This window comes from Cervus elaphus, chromosome 26, assembly GCF_910594005.1.
Source record: "Cervus elaphus chromosome 26, mCerEla1.1, whole genome shotgun sequence".
Taxonomy (NCBI): Eukaryota; Metazoa; Chordata; class Mammalia; order Artiodactyla; family Cervidae; genus Cervus; species Cervus elaphus.
The window spans coordinates 48,325,983-48,348,259 of NC_057840.1; the positions used below are offsets into that span (position 1 = coordinate 48,325,983).

At 54.8% G+C, this 22,277-nt stretch overlaps 1 protein-coding gene across 16 annotated transcripts in view; it reads left to right on the top strand.

Moving 5' to 3' along the window:
• AFDN (afadin, adherens junction formation factor) overlaps positions 1-19,712 on the top strand; it is a 112,316-nt gene extending 92,604 nt beyond the window's left edge. For 7 of the 16 annotated variants that reach the window (XM_043888634.1, XM_043888640.1, XM_043888637.1 and 4 more), the window contains 10 exons: positions 353-471; positions 1,859-2,053; positions 2,656-2,747; positions 3,047-3,232; positions 4,332-5,231; positions 7,134-7,169; positions 12,722-12,856; positions 15,003-15,267; positions 16,989-17,073; positions 17,850-19,712. In XM_043888634.1, the coding sequence (XP_043744569.1) occupies positions 353-471; positions 1,859-2,053; positions 2,656-2,747; positions 3,047-3,232; positions 4,332-5,231; positions 7,134-7,169; positions 12,722-12,856; positions 15,003-15,267; positions 16,989-17,073; positions 17,850-18,003 (2,167 nt within the window). In that variant the 3' untranslated portion in view covers positions 18,004-19,712. The remainder of the gene's footprint in view (positions 1-352; positions 472-1,858; positions 2,054-2,655; positions 2,748-3,046; positions 3,233-4,331; positions 5,232-7,133; positions 7,170-12,721; positions 12,857-15,002; positions 15,268-16,988; positions 17,074-17,849) is intronic. The other 9 variants (XM_043888645.1, XM_043888641.1, XM_043888650.1 and 6 more) reach the window with 4 other exon arrangements.
• The last annotated feature ends 2,565 nt before the right edge of the window (positions 19,713-22,277 follow it).

The following is a 22,277-nucleotide window of genomic DNA, read 5'->3' on the forward strand; positions in this document are numbered from 1 at the left end:
TACCGTTTATTTGTTTAAAGATGAGAGCATGCACTTCCGGGGGTAGTTCACGTTAAAATTTGGAGTTAGAAGACAAAAGCCTCGCTGAAAGCTCTGCCCCTCCTTTCAGAGGAGGAGACTTATCAGAGTGTGTGTATTTTACTCTGAAAGGCGTCCTTGCCTCTAGCGCATGCCGAGATCTCTGCAGGTCGCCTCGCTGGCCTCAAGGCAGCGAAAGGAGCTGTGTGCAGAGTTGTCCTCAGAGGCAGGGCGCCTGAGACCTCGACTCAAACTAGTGGGGGGCCGCGGGGCGCAGCCCGCCCAGGGGATGGGACACCTGCCCATGTTCCCACCCTGTGACCTCTCTTCCCAGGGCAGCAGAACTGATGACAAGGACAAGCTCCGTGGTGACGCTCGAAGTGGCAAAGCAAGGAGCCATTTACCACGGCCTCGCCACCCTGCTCAACCAGCCTTCCCCTATGATGCAGAGAAGTAAGGGGGGCGGAGGGGCCGTCTCCTCCGTGGGCTGCGACTGCCTGTCGTGGGCCGGGCAGCCAGTGTGACCTCTTCCAATACTCATAGACCCTTCGAAGCAGGCCCTGTTGTGTTCGTTGTCCTGATTCTAGAGAACAGCGTGGGGATGAGCACCCTCGGGCACGGTGCCTGGGCTCCAAGCTCATGGGTCCCCAGGGCCCAGGCTAGGTGTGGCCAGCCGATCTTCGGACATGGTGCTCATTTATTTGGCCCCCAAGAGCCCCTGGCCTCACCTGCACAGGCCTGGTGACTGCGGGGGACCCCAGTGTCCCCCATGCCAGCACTCAGGGAACGCCATCTGTAGTGAGTGGAGGAATGATTTTTCAGCTCTGACAGGCAGTCACAGGTTGTGAGGTCTTCAGAGAACAAACAAGCAGAGTTCTCTCCTGAAGGACTGTTTACGAACAGTTAGGTCCGGCTCACATGCTCCGAGACAGGACGTGATTGTTACAGGGAGAGTCCACTGTAAGTAAAAGGTCAGTTTTGAATAATAATTTGCTGATAGGAATCATGGTTTTGTAGGTACATCAAAAACCTCAGAAAAAAGTCAATATAGACGTCAGGCTTTTTAAAGAATTAGTTCAGAAACCAGGGAAAACTGTTCTGACTCTCATTATCTTAGAAATTGCTGTCTACTTTGCACTTCCTTGGCTCACCGTAGGTGAGTAGGTCGCTACCCTGGGCAAGCCCAGAGCCTGGCCTCACGCTGGCCTCACCCGGGTCACCCAATAGCCTGGGCTGCTGTGCATGGAGACGGGCAAAAGGCACGGCCTTCATAGACGGCGCCTTTTTCTTTTTTTTGCATTTGTCATAGCATAATACTTAATGTATTGGTATTCTGATCCCCGAGTTTATAGTCATTTAAAAGAAGCAAACTTGATGATGAGTTAGGAATCACTGAGAGAAAGCGTTGGAGCCAGACGTCAGGGCCGTTGGGTAGCAGGACTGCAGAGTAAGGTGTAAGGAGTGCGTGACCACAGCCGGTGAGAGCGGCTCAGGAGGAGGACACCCTGAGCAACGGCAGAACTGATGCAGGTTTGCAGGTGCGGGAGGGGTGTTCACGCTTCAGCTCAGCTAGGATGTCCCAGTGACGGTGGTCTCGTCACCGGAGCAGGCGCGCTCCGAGAGCGCACTGCCCACCCGTGTCGCTCTTTCTGAAGCCCCTTCTGGAGAGTAGTTAGACAGACTCTGCTCTCCTGTAAAAATACCTCATTTCTTCTGATGAAAAACCAGTTCTTACCTGGGGAATTTTAGATGTTGGTAAATCATGTTGCCTTTAAACCAAACAGTGTGTAAGATACAGTCGTGAACAAGCGACCAGATCTTGAATGTATTTTGATTTCAGTTTCAGACCGCCGTGGGTCAGGTAAACCCCGACCAAAGAGCGAAGGCTTTGAGCTGTACAACAACTCGGCTCAGAACGGGTCCCCAGAGAGCCCGCAGACGCCCTGGGCTGAGTACAGCGAGCCCAAGAAGCTGCCGGGCGATGACCGGCTGATGAAGCACCGGGCGGACCACCGCTCCAGCCCCAACGTCGCAAGTGAGGAGCCCTGTGGCCCTCCCCGAGGCCTGCCCCATGCATGTCTGCTCACCGCCGGGGTGGGGGCACTCCGGGGTCTGTCGGTCATTAAAGAATGTTCTTGCCTGCATAGATTAGCCAACTGGGGTGTGTTTCCCCTGAGAGATGTCACAACTAACATTCTAACGGGAGCTAAAAGCTAGTCTGGGGGCCTTGATTCCGGGGGTGCCCTGGGCGGGTGCACTGATACAGGCAGAGGGTGGCCGGCTCCCCGCGGGTGCAGACAGTCTCTATACTGTAAAGGGTTGTCGGCAGGAAGCGGCAGGCATAGGAGGCTGCGCTCCAGGTGCCAGAGTCGCAAAGCCTGAAGTAGCGTCCCGTCTGGCCCTCTGTCAGACAGTGGAGAGGTCTGCCCGGCCCTGGGCTGCACAGGAAGCTCGGGGCTCCAGGCCCGGTTATTGAAGAGCCCCTACCTCCGCGGGCTTTGGGCTTTAGGTCTGTGCTCTGCTCCTCCCTGGCACTGATGCCAGCCGACATGGGCGCTGCCCATGAACAGCTCCCATGCTGTGACATCAGGGTTGCTTATTTAACACTGAACTCTCATTCCTGTCTCCCACCAACAGATCAGCCTCCCAGTCCTGGCGGGAAGAGCGCGTATGCCCCGGGAACAGCAGCCAAGATCACGTCTGTCTCCACGGGGAACCTCTGTGCTGAGGTCTGGGCAATGCGCAGGCCGACATGGGTTTCCCAGAGCGCGTGTGTCCTCCAGGAAAACATCCCAGTGGTGGTGGCTCCTGAGCGTTTGGGTTTTTAAGGTTTTAACACAATGGGTCAATCAGCTTTAAGTTAGCAACTCAGCACAAAAGAAAACATTTTTATTATTCTCAGTATAGGACTGAACACTTTACATTTTTAACATTTTTAAAAATACACAGATAATATTTTAACACAGATCCCTGAAGGTATGTCAGTCTATGGTTCAGACTGCTAAATGCTATTCCCCCCAATCCACAGGAGCAGACGCCTCCGCCCCGCCCGGAAGCCTACCCCATCCCTACCCAGACGTCCACCAGGGAGTACTTCACCTTCCCGGCCTCCAAGTCCCAGGACCGCGTGGCGCCCCCGCAGAGCCAGTGGCTGGGTTTCGAGGAGAAGCCCCACGTGCTGGCAGACGGGAACCACTCCAGCGCCGCCGTGCAGGTGAGAGGCGCGGGACCAGGGCGTCCCCAGCCCCCAGGAGGCCAGCGCGGGCAGACGGCACAGTCGGCGTTCACTGTAGAGCGGCGCTGGGGCTGCCGCCGCCTCTCTGTCCTGGCCTCTGTGGTCACGAGGGAGGAGGCCTGACCTGATGTGTGCAGGCCTTTCCACATGCTTGGTGAACGTCTGCGGTGTGGTGGCGAGGCTCGTAGACTGTGGGAGGCGGGCTGAGAACCGGGACCGCGTCCAGGCACATGGCTGTTCACGCCTGGGGAGGCAGAGAAAATCCTGGTCCCACCGGTGGGGCTGAAGCTGGGGCGGGAAGCCGGCGGCCGGAGGAGGAACAGGCCGGGCACTGGGCGATGGTGCTGCAGCCCAATCAGAGGTGCTCCGCCCCTACCGGGGCCGGGCCTCGCGCTGCGGATGGGGCACGTGGCAGGTTCCCGCGGACAGGCTGGGTGATCACAGGGAAGGGATTTCGGGGCCAAACCCAGGGCCTGGAGTTTTATGAAGTTAGCAGATAACTTGGATAACGCGTCCCTGCTTACTGGGAGAGGTCCCAGCCGCCTCTCCGCCGGTGCGGATGCACCCAGCCCTGCCGCCTCCGCCGCGGCCCCCCACCCACCCACCCCTTTCTACCCCTGGGACGTGGATGTGGCCCCGGCAGGTGGAAGTTGAACAGGGTGGGGCTGTCGGGTTCTGCTGGGCCTGGGAGGGGAGGGGGTGTCTGCAGTCCAGTCGCTCACTTCAGGCGATTGGGGGGGGTGTGGAGGCGGAGGCAGTCGCCCCGCTTGTCCTGGGATCACAGTGGTGGTGAGACTCCAGTTGAGCTGGGTCTGGTGGGGCCTGGAAGGCGGGGAAGGGGTGTCTGCCGTCTCGGATTCAGGGTCAGTCCAGTCGCTCAGTTCAGGCGCTGACTCCTGCTGCACCCCGTCTGCCCCTCGGGGTGTGGGGCGGAGGCAGTCGCCGCTTGTCCGGGCATGGAAGTGGTGGCGCGGGCCTCGCTGCAGTTTCCCAAACGCGCGCTTCTCCTGGGAGGAACCTCGGGGAATCTCAGGAGCCGCTGTCGGTGGCTGAGGTCCGCGTCCCTCTGTCCCTCCAGCGTGTGACCCGCTCCCAGGAGGAGCTCCGTGAAGACGCCTACCACCCCGAGCGGCAGCGGGCAGAGGCGGCTGCGGAGCGCAGGTCGGACGGTAGCGACGCCTGGCCAACCCAGGGCTCGTCGCTGGGCTCCAGCGCGTCCAGCCAGGAGCACCTGGGGCCCCCCTCCAAGACGGGCACCCCCGCCTCCACACTCACCAAGAGCGGCCCCGGGCGCTGGAAGACCCCGGCCGCCTCCCCACCCGTGCGGACCGACCCGGCCCTGCTGCCGCCACCGCCCGCCGGATCCTACGCCGGGGAGGCGGACGCGGACTCGCCCCCGCCACCTACCGCTGCCGCCGCCCAGGCGCAGGCCGCCGCCGAGCGGAAGAAGCGCGAGGAGCAGCAGCGCTGGTACGAGAAGGAGAAGGCGCGCCTGGACGAGGAGCGCGAGCGCCGGCGCAGGGAGCAGGAGCGCCGGCTCGGCCAGCTGCGCGCGCCCGCGCCGCCCCCCGCGCCCGCCCGCACGCCCGACACCGTGATCCGCGAGCTGCAGCCGCAGCAGCAGCCGCGCACCATCGAACGCAGGGACCTGCAGTATATCACGGTCAGCAGGGAGGAGCTGGCCTCCGGGGACAGCCTGTCCCCCGACCCCTGGAAGCGCGACGCGCGCGAGAAGCTGGAGAAGCAGCAGCAGCTGCACATCGTGGACCTGCTGAGCCGCGAGATCCAGGAGCTGCAGGGCAAGGCTGAGCGCTCGGCCGAGGAGAGCGACCGGCTGCGCAAGCTGCTGCTGGAGTGGCAGTTCCAGAAGCGGTTGCAGGAGTCCAAGCAGAAGGACGAGGACGACGAGGAGGAGGAGGACGACGACGTGGACACTGTGCTGCTCATGCAGCGCCTGGAGGCCGAGCGCAGAGCGCGGGTAACGGGCCGGGCGGGCGGGCAGGCGGGCGGGCGGGGCGCCTTGCGGGAGCTGCTGTCCCCGGGGACCAGGGCAAGCTGCTCCCGAGATGCGCGGTTCCTGCCGGTGCGCGGGGCACTGAACTGTTGCTTCAGCCCTCTCGCCAGCGCTGGTGGAGACCAGTTATGTAATAGCCAGTGGTCACCATGGTGGGGGTGGTTGCTGAAATGGCCGGAGAGTCAGTGTCTGGCTGGCTGGGTGGGCCAGACTCTTAACTGCCCAGCTCCACTACTGGAGCAGGAAAGCCTCTGGCAGCACCAGGTCGCGTCCCAGCTGTGCAGAGGGGTGGCCCGTGGTCTCCACCATCCGGGCCCCCGGGTCCCGGAGGGGGCGGGGTGGGGCTGAGCACAACCGCAGGGTCAAGTTTGCCGTCACCCTCAGAAACAGACTCTGTGTGGTCCTCACACACGGATGAAGTGGGTGTTATTAAACCAGCGAGCATTATGCTTCAGTCACAGCGTACAGGTACTCAGGACTTAGGACTTTTAGTTTTCCCTATGATGGAAGTAACTTCTGTTTCCTTTGTATCACATAAAAGAAGAGAGTAAAATCCATATTAGTTTAGGGCAGTATAGACTGTTAAAATGCCAAATCTAATATCCTTTGTTGCCCTCTCAGGAGAGCTGTTGACAGAGAAGCACTTATTGGTGTTAATTGCAGCAAGTGCTAGTGACTGTTTTATGTTAACGAATTTTAGTGATGTTCTTTTTTTTTTAGTATAATGCAGTATTGCGAGAAAAGACAGCAAAGGGCATGTCCTTTTTGTCTTTGGATTTTGTTTCTAATTCCCCCTCTGATGCCATCTGTACTGAAGACCTGAACCAGTGGCTGTGCTGTCAGACCCTCGAATCTTTCCAGCTCAGGATGAAATTCAGCCCTAGACCCTTGACAGAGAGTGCCCTGAGTGGGCAGTGTGGGCCCTTAAGGCCTTGGACATCACCGAATACATTTCTTGTTAGATACATGTTAGCAGACAGACATGCATATGACTTAGTTCAAAACTCAGTTAGAATCTCTCTTGAGAAACTTGTTTCATAAACAAAGGTCTAAATGTTAACTATTACAGTGTGTTATTAGGTAAGTCATCAGGAGTACACCTCCTCAAGAATGACTGTTTCCTTTGACAGAGCAGCTGTTTGATGAATAATACCTGGAGCATAAGACTCCTTTGAGCTGGCCCCGTCCGTAGGCGGTGAGCAGCGTGCCCGTCACGGCTGCCGCGCCTGCTGCACCCAGTCCGCGTGGACGCGCTGCAGGCGGGCCCCGCACGGCTGCTGTGGCCATGGCCCTGGTCCTGGGCTCTGCCCCACACGAGGAAAGAAGGCTTAACTCTGAGCCTAAAGCTGAGGTTCATGGTAAACAAGTGGGCATGATTAAATTTATTGCTTAGGGAAAAGTTAGAAACCACGTCATAATATTTCTACAGTTATTCTTTTCTCTGAAGACTAAATTTTTATTGAAGGTCTATCAGTTTTTCCAAGTGATTGAAACGCTGAATATTTCAAAGCCTTTTAGTATGAATCACGCTATTTAGAAAGTTCTTTATGATAGTTTAATTAAAAATGTTTATCATTAATTATGTTAAGATTAATATGCTAGTCTCCAAGTAAGAGTGCCGAGGGAAATTTTACGTTTTTTAGTTTCTGTGTGTCTTACTAATGAAGCTCAAGCATTTAATACCATGTGGGCACTTCTCTGTTTCTGAGGACTAGAAGTTAGTCTAGTCTTGACTTCTCTCCTGGGTTGTCCTCAAGCACAGGTGAAGCATGAGAGCCGCAGAGGTGCTGATGGCGGATCCAGGTCCTAACCGAGCCTTTTTTTCACACTTCATCTTTCTTTTTTTTCCTTCTCTGTTACCTGCAGCAGACTGCTATGCCAGCAATCTCTGTTCTAGATTTGGTATGTTCCTGTTTCTTTCCCTTGGGTACCTTTTTCCTGTCTAATTTCCTCTTTTCCTTTAGTGGTGGTGGTTATATGTTTTCCGTAGATCTGGCCCTAGGGGTGTCCTAGATCAGGACCTGTGTGTAGTTCCCTGACTCTGGACGCATGCCTTTCAATGTGTTTAGATGTAGCTATCCTTTGCTCTTCTCTGTTAATTTTAAGTGTTACTTTCTGTTTGTTTTTGGTTTTGACCTTTACTCAGTTTTAGTCCTAAAGTTCATACTATATATTCCTGTGTACTCATGAACACAGCAAACTTTGCAGTGAGTAATGACTCATTCTTGTTACATTAGAAGTACATTTTAAGTGTCATTAGAAGCTCAGTTCAACTGGTTCTGACATTGTTTGCCAACTAGGATGTAACTATTGGTAGAGAAAGAGGAATTTCTAGTAAACATTACTTACTCTGTTTTAATATCACATGATTTTCGTTTAACTTACCAGCCATACCAGTTCGTTGCTGAATAACACTCGTTGTGAAAAAGAGTTGCATTGTGCAGTAACGGTGGTGTGTCTCACGTCCACACTGGGGAGATTGAGTGTGTTGTAATAGCGTCCACTGTGCTTGAGAACTGGATGTCTGTCCCTGACGTTCTTACCAGGGTGTCGATACTGACTCTTCAGTAGCCTTTATTGCTGGTCAACTTTTAAAGGACGCAAGGCCAGAGCTAACCATCCTTTGAGAAAAATCTGAATCCAGGCTTGACTTTAATGGCCTTTTTTTGTTCTGTTTTCCTTTTTGAATTTAAATATCCTGGTGGCAGTGTCACTGCAGAGGGGACCGCCTCCTCTCCCTGGTGACTGAAAGGCGTGTCTTCTGAGCTTGACTTTTTCTTCCACGTGAGACAGAGATAGGAAGCGTGCTTTTCTGTCTGCCTCTGTGTGTTGAGGTGTCTGTGGGGGGAGGAAGCGAGGGAGCACCAGTCACTCCAGTTGTTTCTCTACTTACCATGTCCTTATCACACATGTGGGGGCCAGGCCAGCCTGGGGCCCCAAGAGAGCCCCATGTCTGTGTCTGTGGGGTGTGTGACAGGTGAGTCACAATCTGTTAGGATGGGGTGTACTGAGACTTGTTTCGGGGTTTTTGTTTCTTCAAAGATAATTATTTCTAGTGTTAATATTGACTGTGGGCACCAGGTTTCTTAGCCCTATTGCCCCGAAGATGTTAATGTTATCGCTGAGTTCTTGCCGTGTCCCCAGGGGTAGCTTTGCTGCCAGAACCCGTGTGTCAGGCCCTGGCTTCCCAGAGACGCTGGGGACCGCAGGGAGACGCGTGGCCGCTGGTTTAGGATCTTCCCCGTGTGGGTCGCTGTGGTGACAAGAGAAGTGGAAGGGCTGCCCTGTCTCTGGTCTCCCGGTGTCCCTCACTCCCTCCATCCATGCCTGCTGCCTCCAGGCCCATGGCCCATGCACCCCGCCTGCACTCCATCCTGCACTCCACCTTCAACTCCTGTGTGCACGCGCCCACCTCACCGCTTTGCACCTGTTCTGAGCTGACTTGCCCCCTCCCCCAACTCTGCCCGGGGTGCCGCCTCCCGCCGCGGGAGTCTGCGTGGGGCGCGCGGAGCCCCGCCTCAGGCTCTCTCCGCGGCCAGTGTCTCGGCAGCTGTAGGCTTGCCTTGGAGCTCTGAGTCCACGTATCTTCCTTCTGCTGAAGAGAAGGGGAAGGGAGCCCTGCAGGCTGAGGGCTAGGGCTGCGTCCCCGAGTGAGGGGACCGCCCCTCCTCCCCAGGAGCCGCCCCCGACCCCGAGCAGATTCCTCTGGGAGACACGGCAGGACTGGGACGGGACCCAACGTCCTGTCTGAATAATTGGCTAATCAGGATGATTCATCTTTACTGGAGCCCTTGAAATTCTTTAGGGTGAATATTTTTAATGGGTAGGAGCATGAGCAGAAAATGCGGGTGGGGAGAGAGGTTTCTTACAGGTTGTGTGCTTAATAGACTTGTAATTGCTTTTCAGAGAAAATGTCAAAAAGCAGGGGGTATTTTGACCCTCTTTCCTACTCAGATATTTCAGTGATTGTCTGCCTTAATGGAATTTCTGTTGTAAAGATGTAATAAATTAGTATATTTTTGTGGTACAAAATTATAAACACAGAGATCTCAGCATACTGTTGTTTTTTTTTAACCCCTGAAAATACCTTTCTGGGAAATGTGGGCTGCACCAGTGTTGTAAGAAGTTGGTCCAGGCTTGCATCCTGCTTTTAAATCCCAGCACGATAGTTGGTTTCAGTGACTGTGGTCTGGGCTGGGCTGACTAAGAATTACTGTTTGATCTGTTCAGTGTGTTTCCCCAAATACAGCTTCCTGCCAGCCTGTTTTGGTAGCATGCAATTTCTCCATCCTTCAGTGTAAAACCACGAGCTTGTCCTCTCTCCATTTAGCTACAGTCTTCATACACGCGGTTTGTCGTTGGCGCTCAGAGCCATTAGCTTCCTAACTTGATTTGAGGTGTTCTCTGTTTTGAAATGTGACTGAACTCTTCAGTTCAGTGTAGCATCTGGATCTGTTGTTGGGGCAAATTCAGAGATTCTGTTCTCATTTATGTGTTTTGGGTTTTTTGTTTGTTGTTTGCTTGTTTTTGAGTAAAGCAGAATATTGGTGAGAAACAAAACAGTTTGTTTTGACAATGAAAATACCCGAAACAGCTTACCAAATAGTGGAAAGAAGCTGCTTCAGTTATAATAGCGCTGGTTTACTCACTGCTTTAAAACAGAAACCGGTGGACTGGGCACAGGGAGAAGGATCCTTGCTTACACCATCAGGATTTAGAAGAGGAAGGTTTTTAAGAGAAAAATGCTTGTTTTTAGATTTAGTAGTTGTGAGAATTGAAATTATTCTGACTTCTTAAGACTATACTTTTATTTAACGTAAAAGAACTCATTGGCGAGTTCAGTGTATATAGTTTTTCTTGCTCAGAACTTGTTTTTAATTAGATCTAGGAAAGGTAAGACATAATGAGTTAGTTTGTATTTTGTTGGGTAACAGAAGAGTCTCTATTGCATTCTTGCAGTTTTACCTTCTTCCATAGGTTATCTTTCTGGAGATACTTAGTGTGATCAGTTGCTGTTTTATTTAGTCACTCTTACTTGGGAGCTGTTTCCCATATCTGTGCTGACGCCTCCTCCACTGCTGCTGCAGACCCTCCAGCGAGCTGATCCCAGCTAGGGGCTGCCTCTGCACCTCCACGGAGCAGGCACTTCTGCCGGCTTCCTCGTTGAAGTAGGGAGGTACAGGGCTGTGGGCGTTAGCCCAGCCCAGGTCTGTGATGGAGAAGGGAAAGTCTGTCTCCTCCTAGGCTGTGACAGCAGAAATCACTGTGTCCTGTGGGCATGATGGAAAGACTGTCTGTTGTCTGCCAGTCACACGTGCTTTTCTGGGTCCCTTGAGGCATTTTCATCCTGCAGCATGTAGGAGGTGTGACCAGGAGACTGAAGGAGCTGAAAGCCAGGTACGACACATCTTAGGACTTTGAGGTTGTCCTTAGGAACTTAAATGGTATGAAGGAGAGAGATTAAATCTGTATTGTTTGAAAAAGACAGACCCTGAAAAACAAAAAAATGGAAGCAGTCAGGTGGTGAGTTTCAGAAGAGCAGACATGCTTTTTGACAAGTAGTTACCTGAAAATGGCAGGCACTGTGGTGGGAGGTGGACTCTAGTTCCCCAGACCCTGGAGGTGTTCAGACACAGTGGACGTTACCTGGCAGAGGTGTAGCAGGAGAGAGTGAGAATAAGGTTTGTCCTAAATTTCAGGCTCAGATGCTGTAAATCAGCGTTTAGGGGACCCCTGAGCTGGGGAGGGATTCTTAAGTCCAGGATGGGACGCGGAGGGAGTGGATGGCAAAGGGCCAGGACAGAAGGAGAGCTGGAAACCTGGTCCCCATGACTAGGCAGGCGGCCCGCCCCCCCGAGCCCCCAGCCCACCCCACCGAGAGGCTGGGGTTCACCTGCCACGGGCCAGGAGTGCAGGCGCGCTCGACCTTCTTGGGGGCAGTTGGAACGGGGCACAGGCAGGAGGCGGTCCAGGGTTTCGTGGTTCCGACTGCTGACGGCCACGAGCTGGTTCGTGGATTTGTTCTGGAAGAGTCACGCCGGTCTGCTGTGTGAGTGTGTAGGACATACCTCCTCCTCTAAGGTGGTTCTGAAGGGTGGGGACAGCTGTGAGGTGGCACTGCGTGGCCTGGCCTGGTGTCTGTGCTCAGCTGTGCGTGTGTGGCGTGTGCGCTGTGTCTGCTGGCTGGGCATGTGTTGTGTGCGTGCATGTGGCGTGTGCGCGTGTCTGTCAGCCGTGTGTGTGTCCTGTGTGCACGCGTCTGTGGGCTGTGTGCCGGGTCTGGGCCGTGCTGTGTGTTGTGTGCACGTGTCGTGTGTGTGCGTGTGTCTGTCAGCCGTGTGTGTGTCCTGTGTGCACGCGTCTGTGGGCTGTGTGCCGGGTCTGGGCCGTGCTGTGTGTCGTGTGCACATGACTCGGCTGTGCGTGTGTCATGTTGTGTGTACGTCGGCCATGCCGTGTGTGTGATGTGCACGTGTCGTGTGTGCGTGTCTGTCAACCGTGCGTGTTGAGTGTCACGCGTGCAGCTGTGGGCTGTGTCATGTGCGTGTGTCTGCCGGCCATGCACGTGTAAAGTGTCATGTGCGTGTTGGCCATGCGTGTGTCGTCTCACGTGCACGTGTCGACCATTCGAGTGTCATGTGTGCATGTGTTGTGTGTCGGCCGTGGGCATGTGTGTTTGGCGTGTGCGTGTGTCGTGTGCACATGTCTGTCGGCCGTGCGTGTCGTGTGTCTATTGGCCACACGTGTGCATGTGTGTGTTGGTCCTGCACATGTGTCGTGTGTGTGTGTCCATCAGCCATGCGTGTGTCGTGTGTGTGTGTGTCCATTGGCCATGTGCGTGCATCTTGGCCTTGAGCGTGCACCTCGGCCTTGCGCATGTCTGTCGGCTGCGCGTGTGTTGGCCGTGCAAGTGCACGTGTATACATCGGTCGTGTGCGTGCACATGTCGGCTGGCTGCGCATGTACGTGTCTTGGCCGTGCGCGTGTTGTGTGCGCGTGTCGGTTGTGTGCCGTGTCTGGGCCATGCCGTGTTGTGTGCACGTGTGTTGAGTGCCATGTGCGTGTGTGTTGTGTGTGCGTGTCAAGTGTCGTCTGCGCGTGCATCTGTCAGCTGTGCTGTGCTGTTGTCTGCCCGTCAGCCTTTCGAGTGTCGTGTGCACTCTCTGTCGGCCATGCGCATGCGTCGTGTCCGTTGGCCGCGCGTGCACGTGTCTGAGGGCCGTGCACGTGTCCATCGGCCGTGCGTGTGTCGTGTGTGCATATTCGTCAGTCGTGCATGTGTGCCATGTGCGTATGTCCGTCGGCCGTGCGCGTGTGTTGTGTCTTGGCTGTGCGTGTCGTGTGCACGTGTCCGGCCGTGCGTGGGCGTCTGTAGGCCGCGTGCGTGCGCCTGTGTGCCGGCCGCGCGGCGCGTCCTCGGGTCGGGGCGCGGGCTGACGGGCCCCTGTCGTCAGTTGCAGGATGAGGAGCGGCGGCGGCAGCAGCAGCTGGAGGAGATCCGGACGCGGGAGGCGGAAGAGCGCGCGCGGCAGGAGGAGCAGCGGCGCCGGCAGGAGGACGAGAGGGTCAGGCGCGAGGCCGAAGACAAGGTCCTGGTCCTCTGAGGGCTGCGGCCCGAGCGCGGGCGGGGCTGGGCGGCGGGCAGGGCCGCCCCTGCGCCGGCCTCCCGCCCGGCCTGCGGACCGGCTCCCACTGCCGGCCTCGGGGCTCGTCCCTCCGGCCTGCGGACGTGGGGCCTGTGCGGCCACGCTGGGTGGCGTCCGGCCGGTCGCTGGGAAGTGGTCACGTTGGGGTCAGGCCTGGGAAGGACAGGAGCTTAGGAGGACAAACAGGATCTAGAGTCGATTTTTTTTGAAAGTGACCTGATTCTGGCCAGTGGTGTACAGAAAACGCAGCACAAGGGGGTTTCTGTTTCACTTAGTGTGTCCACGGGTAGATACTTGAGTAGTTATTTGGCTCTAAGGGTCAGGGAACTCTTTTAATCGGTCTTAACGTGACCACACGTGACCTAATCTGAGAAGCGAGTGCAGAACCCCGCCTCTGGGTGCACCGCTGGCCCTGGGCTCGCTGCCGGACCTCAGGATCCAGGGACAGGGTAGGAGCGGTGCTGGCCGTCCCCATGGGCCCTTTTCTGCAGGCAGGAGCGCCTGGCTACATGGGCTCCGCGGGTGACAGCAAGCAGGGCGGGCCCTCCACCTCCCCGCCCCCGACCGCTTGGTGGGGCCCGGGCAGTCGCGGTCTGGGCTTCGGGGGAGACCCTGTGCACTTCAGTGAGCCCTCGGAAGGAGGTGGGCTTCCACAGTCTGAGCCCCCAGCCCTGGGTCTGCGGTGTCCACGTCCCCTGCGCCTCCGGCCACCTGGAAGCAGCGCCGTGGGGAGACGGCCGGGCCTGTTCTCCACCTGGGGAAACTCTCCCTCATTGGGTTTCTTTGCAGTGCGCATTCTCACAGCTTGTGGTTATGTCAGGTGCACTTGTGTTTGGGTACCTGCCTCCATGACTGAGTGCTCCATGCAAAAAGAAGCCAGATAAGCTGTTTTTTTATACATAGAATGTCCAAAGTGGCTGGGCTTGTTCTGTCATGGAAGGACCACGCACCTGTCGGGCAGAACGCTGTCACATGGCTGTCTGTTCTTAATGTAACTGAAGGATGAGCCATGGTCTCTCCCTGAAATGTCACCACATGAGTGGTATTCGTGGAGCGCTAGGCTGCCCGCCAGCTCTGCTCAGAGTCCGCGGAGCTCATTCAGGTTGGAGCTCCTCTGTAAGGGACCGCTCATTCTGTGTGGAAATAAGATGAAAATGCTTTTCCTTCCGGACGGCTCAGCATAGGGTGAGAGGTGGTCAGGGCTGCGACAAGGCTGGCGTGTGTGCTGGCGCTTCCCCCGCCTCGCCCCGGAAGGCTCTGGCTGTGTGTGCTCACTCTGTGTGTGTGTGTGTACGCGTGCACGTGCGTGTGGAGTGGGGGGGGGAGCCAAAGCGTGAAAGTGTGCACGGTGACGCAGGGACTGGAAGCGCTGCCGCTGGCTGCCCTGGGTGCGTGGGTTTAAAGCCTGCAGCCCGGAGCCCACCTCAGCTTGAGGCAGATCGTTCGTTTGGTCTTTCCACTCCTTTCTTCGCTTTTATTCTTGTGTTCTGAAACCATTGTCAATCTTTAACAAAACTGTGCTGTTACCTTTTTCAATGTTAAATTAACACTGTCAACTGTAGTTTGCGCAACTAGATGTATATCAGAAGAAATGTACAGTATGTGTCAAAATACACTGGACTGTCCGCTGCTGTTGCTGTCGTGCCTGGCTCTCCAATTTCCTGTCTGGCAGGGAGATACAAACTAAGGCCTGGGGGACGCCTGTTTGCTGGTGGTCACCTTGGGAAGAGACAGTGTGGGTTTCCTGTTAATTTCCCTTTGCGTCACTGGAAACGAGCCAGGCGACTTAGGCCTGCCCTTCTTCCACGCGCTGCGGGGCGGGGCGGGGGCTGGTCCTCCGCAGGTGCCAGTCAGAGCCTAGTTACCCTTCGGTTCTGTCCTTAAACTCAGGAGCACCAGGTAAGTGGAAACCCCACTGAAGGCAGGAGAGGCGCCCCGGGTTCGTTCCTGCGTCCGCCTGGTTCTGTGTCAGCCGCTCCGTGTCCAGGCCCAGCTGCCCGCTACCGTGGCAGTCGCTGGAGCTTGGGGGGACCCTGGGGTGGACCCCCCCCTGCTGCCCGCTGACCCGCCCTTTGTCTCCCGGCCACAGAGGCGGCAGGAGGACGGTTACTACAGCCGCCTGGAGGCCGAGCGCCGCCGCCAGCACGAGGAGGCCGAGCGCCGGCTGCTGGAGCCTGAGGAGCCGGGCCTGGGCCGCCCGCCGCTCCCGCGCGGGTACGAACCCGCTGGCCCGCCGCCGCCACCTCAGCGCACCGCCTCCTACCTGCAGACGCAGGCCCTCTCCCCGGATGCTCTCTACACCGCCAAGTTCGTGGCCTACAATGAAGAGGAGGACGAGGACGAGGAGCCGGCAGGTCAGGACAGGCCTTCTGGGCGGAGGGCGCGCCCAGCCTCCGACGGCATCTTCCTCTCCGGCCCATTCCGGCCTCCCCCGCCCGGCGCCAGCAGGACCGGGCCCAGGGCCGGCCCGCCCCCGCCCCCTCCCTCCAAACCCGGCCCTGCCCGGCCCGGCCACTCCAGAGGTCGAGGTAAAGCCGGGGCGCCCCAGCCCCCCACCGCCCGACCCCGGGCGCCCACACGCAGCACGGCCCCTCTGATCAGAGCACTGGCTTTGGAATCCGGTTCCCGATCACGGCGTGGGGAGTGATCTGCTCCACCTGCGACCCTCCTGTCTGCTCCTCCAACTCCCGTTTCTCTGCTCTGCGGGGGCAATCAGCCCAGATTGTCTGATTTGCTGATTAAAAATTCTGAAAATTTTCAACAATTGATTTTTACCAGGGGGAGCAAGCAAGTATTCCTCAATTAAAACTCAAAAGATGAAACACGTTTTTAAGGCAAATTGAAGAAAAAATGTAGAATCAAAATGGAAAGTTTTTGTTTTTCACTCTGCCAGTAATTTATCTAAAGATCTAGAGCAGGTTACATTAGAGACGTCTTTCTGTTTCATCTTTTGAGTCTTGGTAGAGGACCACTCCTGTGCCCTGGTTGTGGGTACCCCAGCCGACTCATGAGCAAGACGCAGTGCCGGGAGGGGTACTGGGAGGGGTGCCAGGCATGGCCGGGCTCCTCGGATGCCCCCGCACGGCCGTGGAAAAGATACCTCTTTATAAAGGGAGCAGAGCAGCATAGACTCATCCTGCAGCCTGTGGAGAAGGGTCCTTTAGCCCTGAGATCCTGTGGTCGTTTCCTGGCCGTTGAGTCCAGCGTGCAGCACTCTCAGTGTTTGCTGAGTATTTTGAGTGTGCATCACCCTGGCCTTGTTTATAAGCAAAAGATTCTTCGAAGTGGAAGACCTTCTTGCCGACATTGCAGTTAACAAGCCACTGGTCCTGGTTTCCGCCCTGTGGTCGTGGCCGTCGCGCCGCTCGTGCGCGCTCGCTGTATGCTTGGCCGCGTTAGAGCTTCTCCGGGCATCAGCTTTTCTGATCTTCGGCAGCGCTCTTCAGTATGTGGGCAGTTGGTCTCACTCGCCCAGTTACTGGCCGCTGACCCGCAGCGCTGGGCCCCAGGCCGGGTGTCTTGACAGTCACCCCGTGCTGCCTCGGGTCTCCTTTTTGGTCAATGATGTTGTGTCTGCGGCATTAGTATCAGACCTTTCGGGACCTCTTCTTTTTCCTTTTTTCCCAAATGTTTTAAGAATTATAGCCATTTATTTTGTGGGGAAAATTCAATAACTGCTCTGAAAAGAGGACCATTTGCCCCCCGTAATCGTGTAAGAAAGTTCTTAGTGTCAGGGGTGTCTGAAAAATTTCGCCATCTGTCGATTTTTATTGTGGATTTGTATTAGTTATACATTTTACCTGACTTGAACTTTCTAGCTATACTCCCTTAGACTTACGTTTCCCCTAATTGTAAGGCCGCAGGCCAGGTTCCCAGCACCTGCAAGGGCCGTGATGGGGTTGCTCAGGCCACCCAGGGATGTGGTTTCCATTGAGTGTCTTCCACTGACTCGAAGAGCCTTTTGCTGCTGCCTTTTCAGGACGTAAGAGGCCCTGAGCACTGCATCTTCATCCTGAGTGTGGTTCTGGAAATAACGCAGGTGCTTTAACCGTGACTTTTTCTTTTTACGGAAAAGGAGCAAACTCTTACGTGGGATCTGCTGGAACAGTTTTTGGAGCCCATGATGTTTATCGGGATCCGAGAGAGAAGCCGTCTAAGAGGTACTCACTGAAGCTGTGCCATGCGGGTGTCTCGTCACTGAGGGCACTTTTCTTTTCTCGCACTACCTTTTGTGAGGCTGGAATGAAATTTCAGAGGCTTGGTTGTCAGCTCAGGCGTTGAGTTGTGTGAGCACAGAGGCTTTGTTTACTTCGTGTTGCTGATATGGTTCTGCCTCCAATGGTGCACAGGCCCCAGGGTTTCTGGCTGGGACTGTGGAAGGAGCTGGACGCGCTGCCCTCTGCATCCACCACCGAGGAGCAAGACACCCAGGGTAGAGGCCTGGTGTCCTGCTGGACCGTGCAAGGTCCCCCCCCCACCCCACCGAGTTCAACAGACATTCTCTGCTATGTGTAGTCAGAACTACTGATGCCCAAAGCGTTCTTACATCTTTAACATCTTGGTAACTTGTTATTACTGTCCGTGAGTATGTTGATAGAGGCTTCTCAGATGCAGGTAGGCTTCATTAAAGTGCCAGATTTTTAAAGGGAACTCTTCAGTTAAACTTAATTGCTCAGGATTGTGTGCTTGCTAACACTGATGTTACTAGCTTTTTGAGAGTCGGGTGGGACTGGAGAAAGTGAACATTAACTGAAGCGAACACTGTGCCCTTTCCCACGTGGGTTTGAATACAGCCCCGGCAGGGTTATGAGGGAATTAAACAAAGAATGAGCCTCTCCCTTAGAAAGTCTGACTTACCGCCCTCACGTGAGCCGGGCTACCTGCTGATGGGTCGTTTCCACTCTGAAAGGTAACCCTGTACCTGTTCCTCCTGCAGCCAAGAAGCAGACGTCCCCGGGGGGCCCGGAGCCCCTGAAAACCTGACGTTCAGGGAGCGCCAGCGCCTTTTCTCCCAAGGCCACGACGTCTCCAATAAAGTCAAGGCCTCTCGCAAGCTAACAGAGCTGGAGAACGAGCTGAACACGAAGTGAGGACGGCCCTGTGTCCAGCACGGTCCCTTGGGGTGCTGGTGACGGCACGGCCTGAGGACCCCGGTCCCCAGGGAGCCTGCTTCTAGAAGGCTTGGCATGTGGAAGAGTTCCACCACTAAGAAATTCCGCTTTACCTTACCAAGAGACTGTCATTTCTACAATCTAGACACTGTCCTCTTAATGACCGGACTCCAAGGAAGGTAGCTTTCTGGTCAGTCTCTTTAGGGTCTGGGCTTGGAAAGGGGCAGAAGATCCTGAGATGTGTCTTTGCCCCCGTCTTCCCCCAAGGAGCACAAAGAAGTCCTGTTGCTGTTCTTTTTCTAAAACTCGCTGTTCACTAATCAGAGTAGCTTGAACTCCCCAGACTCGTTTGCACTCCTTAGCGGCAGCTGCAGCCTGCTGCGGGAGATGACTCTGGGGAAACCGCGCGGACGCGCCTGCGTGCCAAGGAGTGCGGCCGGCCTGCCGTGCCCGCGGCTGGGAGGCGGGCGGACCTGAGCGGGACCGCTGCAGCACCATCCCCACGGGCAGCCCTCCGAATCAGCTCTAGTGTTTGATTGAAACAAGTTTCTCCAAGAAGAAAATTTTGAGCTTAGGAAATTTTATTTTTTTAAATACCAGATGATTATTATGCCAGTAAGTCATTAGTGATTTTGAAGATGGCGCTTAAGTTAGAAGGTTAACTAAATGTTTCAGATATTCCAAGGGAACCTGTAAAGGAGGATGTCTACTAAACAGTGTTGACATGAATAGGAACAAAAGTACCGAAGAAGGGCGAGCGCGCAGTAGGCGACGCTCAGGAGAGAGCTGAGTCTACACCCATCTGCTGTCAGGGAAGGCAGGGAACACTGCGTGTGGCGTCCGTGGCTGAGTGCTGTGGGAGAGACTGGTGGCAGGTCAGGCTATTTTTTTACATTTGAACAGAGTTATTTAATTTTCATGTATTGAATTATTAGTTATCACTGTCACTTCTTCAGCTGTGAATATGAGGCTGGTGTTGGGGAGACGGGCCTCACTTTGTTTTATATTATGTGATGTTAAAACAGTCAATGATTTTGTGATCATGAGCAGATTTTCTATTTGACAAGCCCTGCTGCGGCTCTAGATGACTTTACCATATTGTTCTCTTAACAATAGGTGTGTTAGGAAGATACGCACACTTTCCAGGAGAGGGGGGGGCTGTCTGCCTTAGAAATCACTTTCCTCAGAGCTGTAAGATAAATCATTACAACGCGACTGTAAATATTTTCTGCGTCCGTCAGGGTTCGTATCTGGAAGTGTGCTGCTCTGCTTCCCTCGTTAAGTGAGAGAGTAAGTGGTTCCAAGCGTTTATGAAGGACCTGCACGCTTGTGCCTCCCGACGTCTGAGGACACTGGCAGCCTTAGGGGGCTGAGTCCACCGCTTCTTTAAAGACAAAGATGCAGGTGAACTGTTATCCTGTTAGTGTATAGAAAAACAACAGACACACATGAGGACATGCAAATACATGTACATATTTACATGCAGGGATATTTCTATGTGTGATTGTAAACCCGTTCCCGTGGATTTGGCGGTCCTTGGACGATTAGGTCAAATGTGAATATGTGTAAAGTGCTTTTCATGACTGTGCGTTACTATGGAGAAGACATCAGACCTGCTGTAGTTTTCCATTTCTACTGTACTTCATCTGCAGCCTATTTTTAATAAACTTTGTATGTATTTAAGGGTATTCGCTATTACACTCACTAGTGTTCACAGACTCATTGGCAACAGAACCCCCCTTCCCGTCCACTAATCAGTCAGCCCACCAAGCATCATTGCTGTGACACACAGCGTCCCCGGACCCTGGGGATGCTCCCCCTCCCGATCGCACAGACACACGAACGGAGGGTTTGAGTCCCTTTGGCCGCTGCTTGAACGCTCAGCCTCCAGGTGTCTTAAGCGTCCCGCCCTCTGATGACCGCTTGTGTGAAGAGGGTGCCCGTGTGCCGTGCCTGAGGGCAGGGACCGCCATTTGGGTGCCTGCGTGTCCAGCTGGGGGTGGGGTGGGCCGGTGAGCTCCTGCCCCAACAGATTTCAAGAAAGACCTTGATGAAGGAATAGGGGCCTCGGGGTTGTAGAAGCTGGAGATCACTCAGCGCCGGGTGTTAGCACACTGGAGCTGTGAGCACCCATGTTCGGCACACTGTAATGCCCAGAAAGGGGGGCAGACTTAGAGACTGTGTTGGCATTGGTTCGGTCTCACCCGAGGCCGCACGGCTCTTGTTGCTTTTGTGGCAGGAATGACTGCCCGTGGGGTCTGTGCTGGGCACCCTTCCGGGGCAGCCACGGGTAAGGGGCTCCTCTCTGCTTTGTGCACGGAAGGCTGGTCTCAGGGTTTTACACATTTAAGGAAATGCTGGGCCCCAGCAAAGCTGAGGTGGCATGACTTGCCGGAGGGAACTATGTACAAAAAGTGACCAGTTTTCATGCCCGTGTTTATGTAGTTCCTCTAAAGCCACGTCACCCTGAAAGATAGATGTGCTCACTCGCTCAGGTGTGTCCAACTCTCTGCAACCCCGTGGACTGCAGCCCGCCAGGCTCCTCTCTCCATGGGAATTCTCCAGGCAAGAACACTGGAGTGGGTTGCCATGCCCTCCTCCAGGGGGTCTTCCTGACCCAGGAATTGAACCACGGTCTCCTACATTGCGGGCAGATTCTTTCACCAGCTGAGCTACCCAGGGACATATCTGACATGAAACTGGGATGTAAAAGCCAGCTCCTTGCACAGTTTAGTCAACAAAGACACCTTATGAATGCCTACTCTGAATCCTGTCCACCAGCTACTCCAAAGCAGACTGGGAGACAGGTGCGCGGTTCATAAATAAACCTAGTAACTGGATCTGGGTGAGCAGCATGTCCTGGGCACTTGGCAGGTTGACTACGAGTGCCCGCTGCAATCATGGAGCTGGCAGACAAGAAAACCGTCCTCCCTTTGGGAGAAAAGACTGCAGCAGGCAGAGGAGGACCAAGGCAAGGCTGCTGCCCTCCGAGCAGTGGGTCAGGGCGCCCGAACCCCGGTGGGGACCTCGGGGTACGGGGGGGACACAGCTTCCTGATGGCTCTGGCCACCGCGGGGGAAGGGGGAGTAGACAGCGTCCGCCAGGCGTTTGCCCGCAGCGGCTTTCCAGCGTGACCCACCAAGTGGGCTGTGGGCTGATGATGGAGACGGGGGCACAGCTGAGGTCGGGGGGAACAGGGCGTCAGCGGGGGACCCAGCTGGGGGACTGTGAAAGCGAGGACCAGAGTGTCTCCAGTGTCCACGCGTCTTCCATAGGTTAGGCCTCTTTTTCTGCTCTTGTCGAGCTTGTGTCTTATTCTTTATGGAGAATACAGGTAAAAATGGCCAAAATCTAAAATGGTAACAATGGTTCCGGTGTTAAATTGGATTTTTGTTTTATTTATTAATTAGTTTAAATTTTTTTTTATATATTGGAGTAGAGTTGATGATATCACTTTAATAGCAGAAAGCAGAGAGGAGCTAAAAGAGCCTCTTGATGAGGGTGAAAGAGGTGAGTGAGAAAGCCTAAAACAATATTAAAAAAACTAAGATCTTGGCATCTGGTCCCATCACTTCATGGCAAATAGAGAAACACTGGAAGCAGTGACAGATTTCTACTTGGGCTCTAAAATCCCTTTGAGGGTGACTGCAGCCATGAAATTAAAAGATGCTTCTTGGCAGGAAAGTGATGAGAAACCTAGACAATGTATTAAAAATAGCAAAGACATCACTTTGACACCCAAGATCTGTATAGTCAAGGCTATAGTCTTTCCAGCAGTCATGCAGGGATATGAGAGCTGGACCATAAAGAAGGCAGAGTGCTGAAGAATTGATGTTTTCAGACTGGTGTTGAAGAAGACTCTTGAGACTCCCTTGGACAGCAAGATCAAATCAGAATTTAACTTTTTAGTTCAGAAATTAATTCTGAATATTCATTGGAAGGACTGATGCTGAAGCTGAAGTTCCAGTACTTTGGCCACCCATGTGAAGAACTGACTCGTTAAAGACTGGGAAAGACTGAAGGCCGGAGATGAAGGGGACGGACAGGGTGAGAGGGTTGGATGGCATCACCAACTCGATGGACAGGAGTTATAAGTTTGAGCAAGTTCTCTGGGAGAGTGAAGGGCAGGGAAGCCTGGCGCGGCGCAGTTCCTGGGGTCGCAAAGCGTCGGGCACGACCCGGTGAACAAGCAAGCGTTGTGTTAGTTCCAGGTGTGCCCCAGCGTGAGTCACACAGACACAGGGACCTGTTCT